At 30.4% G+C, this 7,176-nt stretch overlaps 1 protein-coding gene across 1 annotated transcript; it reads left to right on the top strand.

The window, feature by feature from the left end:
- Nucleotides 1–1,157: 1,157 nt before the first annotated feature.
- LOC113873269 (protein N-terminal glutamine amidohydrolase) lies at nucleotides 1,158–6,539 on the top strand. Its single transcript, XM_027511319.1, has 6 exons — nucleotides 1,158–1,252; nucleotides 1,654–1,759; nucleotides 2,254–2,331; nucleotides 2,462–2,589; nucleotides 5,297–5,421; nucleotides 6,159–6,539. Exons 1-6 carry the CDS (start codon nucleotides 1,200–1,202, stop codon nucleotides 6,323–6,325), a joined length of 657 nt encoding a protein of 218 aa, XP_027367120.1. The 5' UTR covers nucleotides 1,158–1,199; the 3' UTR covers nucleotides 6,326–6,539.
- Nucleotides 6,540–7,176: the final 637 nt, after the last annotated feature.

Here is a 7,176-nt window from a genome sequence, read left to right as displayed (position 1 = left end):
TCATATTAATAGCAAAATATAATTGTAATAAAAAATAAAATTATAGTAAAGATAAAATATAAAACTTTCTAAAATACACAATAAGCAACACAATTTTGACAATGTTAATTTGAACAAATACATTTACTGCGTTGATGTAAAAACTAGAAAAAAAAAATTAACATAAAAAATATGTTTAAAATCAATACAAATAATTTATACAATGGATTATCACAAGATACCTAATGCAACATTAACCATTTGTCTTTAAACATAGAAATTAATTTATAAGTGGTACTCTCGATATAGCCATAAAATATTAATAATAAATTTATAATCTCATGCATGTTATTATTTGTCCAAATTATTATTACTTATATAAAAATAATTTTATAATTTTCACATATTTATTATCACATGCATGTTATTATATGCCCAAATTGTATATTCCTTTAGTTAAATATAATTCACATAAATAATCTCATACAACATCTATATAATCCTAATTAAATCAATTTTTACAAAAGAAAAACATGTGCACATATATGAGATATTGCATCAACTAATTTAACTAAAACTATTAGACAAAAGAAAATAAAAGGAATCCATTATTAGCACATGTGCACACATATGCACACGCACACACACTTTCTCTTACCTTAATTATAAAGCAATATAAGATTATTATTATTTTTTTGTTAGTAGCAATACGAGATATTAATCTTTACATCTTTAATATATTTAATAATAAATACATTGGTCTTTTAATATTTGTGATTTAGATGTTTTAGGCATAAAATTATAATTAATTTAAATTATTTTAGTTTTATTTAATAAGTGAAAAATTTTATTAATTTAACATTTAAGATTGATTTTAAGAATAAAAAAAATAGTAATTTTATTAAAAAGATAAAAATGATATTTATTATATGTTATATGCAAAAATTTTTAATAAAAAAATATTTTTAATTGCTTAAAATTAATCTTAAAAACTAAGATTAATATTTTTGGAGAACTAATAAGAAGCATTAGAAAGATTCAAAAATATTTATTTTCTTACTTCTCAATCGCCAAGTGCTGCGTTTCATTTAATGCATGGACTAGTTTGGGTTTCGTTCCGGCCCATACTGGTTGGGTTTTGGGTTTTGTTTTCCAAGCTTATTTTATTAAGGTTGATGCCTGTGTGTTTGCAGGAAATTTGGTGAATACTGAAATGAGCCATGGCAACTTCAAGTATGGATGCTTCTCACTTCCACCACACCCCTTTTTATTGGTGATACGCACACTCTCTCTTTCTTTCTGCTTGTAATATCTTTGGTTGGTGGTGAAGTTTTGATCATGCATATTTGCTGCTATACATAATGGTCATAGAATGAAATAATATGTTGTCAAATTTTACAGAAACGGATTTTCCATTTTCTTTAATGATGGATAGGGTTTTAGAATTGATGTCCATCTATTTTTGGGAATAATATATGTTCCTTTAATTTGTTATTTCATTTGCTGGATTAGTTGTGGTAGTTTCATTCTCTACTTGTTTGCTTTTCTTTTTTCTTTTTCTTTTTTTTGCCAATAAGCAACTAGATCACTTTTTTTCCTTTTCATTCTTGTAATATTAAATTTGGCAATATACTATAGAATTTTTATGGTTATTTTCCCTTTATTTATTTGCAGTGAGGAGAATGTATACTTGCTTTGCAAAAAGTTGTCTAATGATGGAATAGCAAATGCTGAGGGAACTGATCTTTTCGTTGTTTTCATTTCCAATGAAAAGAAACAGGCCTGTACTATTTCTCCTTCTTAGTGGGATTCTGTATGACACTTTTCTAGTTCAAAGTGATTCTTGGCATAGAAATTATTATTCTGTTTATTGACACACTTTTTAGTCTCTTTTGCTCCATTTTTTAAAACTTTATTTTTTTCTTCAATTGGGTTTCTTAACCTGACCTCACATATAATTTCTCACTTTTCTTGCGAACACTTGCAAAAAAAGTTGAGACAGAACGCTACTGTGCCTGTTGAATTTGGAAAAAAATGACATGTTTTGCTAACATTACCAAAACTTAACATTTATAGTGTTTGATTCTTAACTAGTACTGTAATGCTGAGAGGTGGAAAGAGTATTAATTACATGTTTAAGCCTCTATGCAATTTATTTTTGTTTTATAGTACTGCCTCTATATATTTGAATTGAAGACACATCCATTATAACTCATTATGAAATTATAATCCTTCTTCAATCAGAATCTGAAGTATTTGTCTTAACTTCTCTAGATCCCACTCTGGAATCAAAAGGCTAGCAACAGGGCTGATGGGGTTATTCTATGGGATTATCATGTCATTTGCATTCAGGTATTTACAAATATGCATTTCCTTTCAATGAGTTGAGGCAGCTAGTTAACAAGGTTCCTAACGCAGTTCATTACAAATTTTCTTAGCTTAGGGATCATTTGTCATACTTTTATTGTGATTGGCATTACAGATAAATCAAGGAGGTGACTCTCCACTAGTGTGGGACTTAGACTCAAGTCTTACATTTCCTTCACCTCTAGCTGCATATGTGTCTGAAACAATTCGTCCATCTTTTCAACTTTTTTCTGATTATAATAGGTAACACACTATCTGTTTTTTCTGCCATATTTTCATTCTATCTGGGTATTTTGGTGTTTTATAATTTTTTCATTGAAATTGCAAATTTGCAGTTGGTCCTAGACTCCTAGTTTATAATTTCCGTTCTAGTAATGCATGTCCATGCTGTACATATGTCACATAATAACAGTCATGATAATTCTTTTAAGAAATTAAAATCTAGATATGCTGGGGTAATGATGGTGATGCAATCAGTTATTTTTTGTGTAATTTGACATAAGTGGAAGGCACAATTATGATTTATATTGTTATTCCCCCCCTCCCCTCCTTTCCCCTACTTCCTTGCTCCGAATGATTTAAGTACAACAATTTATATTTAGAAATCCTAATAGAATAGTAATGATGTTACTATGTTACTATTTTTCTTTTTTTCTTTTTTTCATTTCTGACAAGATTTTTTAACCCACTTATCAAATATGTGATAGGGTGCATGGTCTTTTTAGAGCAAAAGGTAATTGCACAAATTTTGTACAAATATATGTGTATATTTTTTTTATCAAAAAAATGTTAAATTCCAAAAATAAAATAGAAAAATATTTTATGGAAATCAGCAGGATTGTTTTGTAAATGGTTTTCGCCTAATCATTCACACAAATTTTTTTACTATGAAGCATTTTTCAAATTTTTAACCCCCACTGATGTTACGATGTTCATGCATGATTTCTTTTCCTTGGTAGTAGAGGATGCAATAATTAAGATTATGTATTATTATACTTTTCTACTAGCTTCAACATTTAATCATCTCTTCTTTTAGGTTGCCATAAATTGTGATTTGTTATTGCATATTTATCTTATTTAATAAACATGAAGAAATTTCATTAGAGTGAAGAGAAATTAACTGAGGAGGATAAGAAATCCTTGAAAATGGAGAAGACTAAATAGTAAATACATCATGAAGAAAAAACAGGGAAAAAAAGTAAGTATGCGACAAGGCTTCCCAATTTCCCTGTGAATCTGTATCACATCAACATTGAAAGTTCCATGAGTAGGACACAGTAGACAAATAAAAAATGACTCTTTCCTAAATCAACTGGCAGCATAAAACCCCCCATAACACACAAGGGGTCCTCTCCAACCACTCACACCAAAGGAACCAATGAACTTAGACCTTCCATATCACCTAGTTTCCTTGCTTTTACTGAATCCCTTACATCAGACCAGCAAAAACTGCTCCAGATAGAGCAATACACTGGTGTTCTTCAGTAATCCCAAAAAGGTTATACCACCAAAGGAAACTAGATACCTTGCAATGCAAGAATAAGTGGCTGATTGTCTCTGAGCTTCACCTGCACCTAACACATAACATCTATCAGAAACGGGGTGAGCTAAGTGCTATGAATCTGCAGCAAGTCATGTGGATCAATCTTGTTATGTACCTGTTGTATAAAAAAATATTTCACCATAAAGGGAGCTTTGGATTTCCTCTCAAGGTCCAAAATTACTATCTAAATTGTTGAGAGCAAGGTTTTGTTTGGATGTTTAGAGGGAGAGGAAAAGAAAGAGTTTGAAGGAGGAAGTAGGGGATGAGAAAAGAGGGAGAAGGAGGGTTAAACTCTTCTCTTGTTTAGATATTTAATATTAAGGAAGAAGAGTAATGGAGGTTTAATCATGTAAATAATATTATTGTCTTTTATATCTTTTATCCATATCTTTTTATCTTTTTTCAAAAAATACAAAAACTTAAAAATAATTTTCTCTCTCTAAAAATGAATATTTTTAAAAAAATTCTCACTTTGAAAACTAACATATTTTGGAATAAAATAAAATAAAATCCTAATTGTGAAAGAGTACGAGAGAGTGGGCAAGAGAAAAACCTTCTATAATAGGAGAACCCAAAAAACCAACTTTAGGAGGGTTTTGGGGTTTAGAAAAACCTCTTAACCTTTTTCCTCCTAATTTAGCCCAAAAAACCGCTTAACCTTTTTTTTCCTAATTAATTAACTTCCAAATAAGGGTTAAACCACTAATCCCTCCCCTCCCCTCTCCTCCTAAACAGGAAATCCAAACATAACCTAATTGAAGTAGTGAACTAGACATGTGTAAAGCCAAAAGCAGTTTTGTGTGTTTGTTTTCTATTCTTTCTAACCACAATTTGGCCAAATAAATACTTTCATGCATTTGTGGTAGATTGTCAAGCACCAAAAAGCTTTTTACTTCATCATACAAATATTGTGTAGTAAGATAAATGCTTATTCTTTGTTAACTAACCAAGTTGATAGTGCAATGTCAAATTTTAACCGTAGTATATAATTTTTATTATGCATATTTATAATACCTTTTTTTGGTTACATTAAATGATTAGCAAAGTCAATGTTTACAAACATATTTGATGGATATCCCAAACATTTGAGGGTGAACCTTTGGTAAGGTTGTTGCCCTGTGACCTGGAGGAAACAGCCTTTTAGGTTGTAGGGGTAAGGCTGCATACATCTACCTTTCCATATTACACTAGGTGGAAAACCTGTGCATTGGCCCCTTTTTGTTGTCAATTAATTTTTCGGTGATATTGTCACAATCACAAATCACCTGTTTTTCTTTTGTATAAACTTTGCTTTCATTAGTTGTGTTTCCCTGATTTTGTTGATGAATTAGTCTATTGATTGTTGATGATGATGTATATTTGGATATCTAAGTGTTGAAACATATGAGTGGTTTCTTTTGATATCAGATTATTCAGAGTTGTGCATGCTCCAGTGTTTCTCCGTTCTTTTGCATCTGATAGAAGACACATGAAAGATTCGGATGGAAATTGGGTTCAAGAACCTCCTCCACATGAACCCATAGCTGCTGAAGGTAAATGACTGGAATATTTATATTAGAAAATGTACTTGTTTTGGCTTCGACGTAAACAGATCATTATGATACATGCCATCTTAGAGATATATGAATGGAGAAAACAACTTTCAAATTCTTACATGATTAAAGTTTGATAATATTAAGTCCTCATTTTACAAGGTTCTCCTGAAATCTCATTCTCTGAGGTCAATATCTAGTTTCTACATAGTTCATCAAGCATAATTTCTGGAAATTTATGTTTTTTATTACCACAACCTGCATTGCAGAATCAAAGAATTAAATTCTATTCAAATTTGATGAAGTTCTTGCTTGCAAGTGGACAGAAAAATATTGAAGTTATTGATGTGAACTTGGATAAAGATACTTAAGATCAAGCAATTACAGATCTTATTGGTGAAACATTTAGGTTTGTTTGGGAGTTTGGAAGAAGGAAGTAAAGGATTTGAGGAGTAAGAGGGAAGAGGGGAAGGAGGGAGAAGTAGGATTAAAGTCCCTTGTTTTAATTTTAATGTATCCTCCAAAATGGGGGAAGTCAAAAAATACAAAAGAGAAAGGTTTTGGAGGACATGAAAAATCCCCAAGCCCTTTCTCCTTTTGCAGGCTCTAGAACAAGTTTTAGTAATGTATATTTTGAGAAAGACTACTTTACTATTAATAGGATGAGCCACGGTTATATGTTTGATATTAATTGATGTATTGAGTTGTTCACTCCTATAGTATCTTCATCCATGCAGATGGAACAGTTCACAACCTGAATGAATACATTAACATTTCTGTTGCGGATGCTATTACTGATATTACTATCAGTTCCATCAAAGATGCACTTTTTACCCAGAAACATGGTGTGGTGATAAAGGAAAATCAGCTTCAGGAATTAATTTCTGGGATATCTTTACAATAGCCACATTTTTATACTTCCACCTATCAATACATCCCTGGTTTGTATATGTTCAGAGGCCATCTTTATATTCAAAGATGCTGGTGAAATATGCTTTCTCTTAACATGAGTATTGTAAAAATGCATCCTTTGAAGGGGGTTGTTTTGGGTGCAAGGAATGAAAATCTAAGTTTCATGTTTTTCAGAAGCAGAACACAATGTTTCCAGTTATTCTTCACTGGGTTCATATAGCAACTATATGGATGATGTCATTTTTAGAACTGTAATGAAGAATGATTTCTTATCTGAACTGTTACTGCGTGCATTCGGATGTTAAAATGCTACTGGTCTTATTGAATTTTATGAAAACTTCAACGCAAAAATAGATAGTTTGGTTAGTAGGTGATATAAGTAACGAACCCTTACATTCTCTCAAGTCTCCAATTTAACATAAAAATAGTACTAACATGTATATGTTATGATTCCTTTTTCTTTTACTAAACAAAATCATGTTATTTTCAAAGTAGTTTCTAGCTCAAATTTTACTGATGAAAATGATCGACTATCACCAATCATATTGTTACAGGGATTTCCAAATATCTACCAGGAAAACAAAGTAACTTGAAAGAGTATATTCAAATAACTTTTGATTTTTAAAATTTTTTAAACTTGTTTAAATAAATTTTATAATCAAATTTATGTTATAAGTTTTTATACATCTATTGAATAAGCATATAAAGAAATTCTTTAGTCAAATACACCTGAGTATATTGGTACTTGCATGTTCAAGTTTGATGTATTAGTTTTTTAAAACAATTCGGTTTAAGCTGGTTTACTAACATCGGTTTAGACCTGCTTTTACCGATTTTATTTGT

This window comes from Abrus precatorius, unplaced genomic scaffold (genome assembly GCF_003935025.1).
Source record: "Abrus precatorius isolate BTA unplaced genomic scaffold, Abrus_2018 Scaffold7, whole genome shotgun sequence".
Classification (NCBI taxonomy): Eukaryota; Viridiplantae; Streptophyta; class Magnoliopsida; order Fabales; family Fabaceae; genus Abrus; species Abrus precatorius.
Note: the sequence above shows the minus strand (reverse complement) of the source record. Positions and strands in the feature narration are given on the sequence as shown.

Excerpts from the sequence above, each read along its gene's own strand:
- LOC113873269 (XM_027511319.1), top strand. The coding sequence starts at position 1,200 with ATGGCAACTTCAAGTATGGATGCTTCTCACTTCCACCACACCCCTTTT. Across the intron at positions 1,760-2,253 it reads TTTCCAATGAAAAGAAACAG|ATCCCACTCTGGAATCAAAA; the intron begins GCCTGTACTATT and ends TAACTTCTCTAG. Across the intron at positions 5,422-6,158 it reads TGAACCCATAGCTGCTGAAG|ATGGAACAGTTCACAACCTG; the intron begins GTAAATGACTGG and ends TCATCCATGCAG.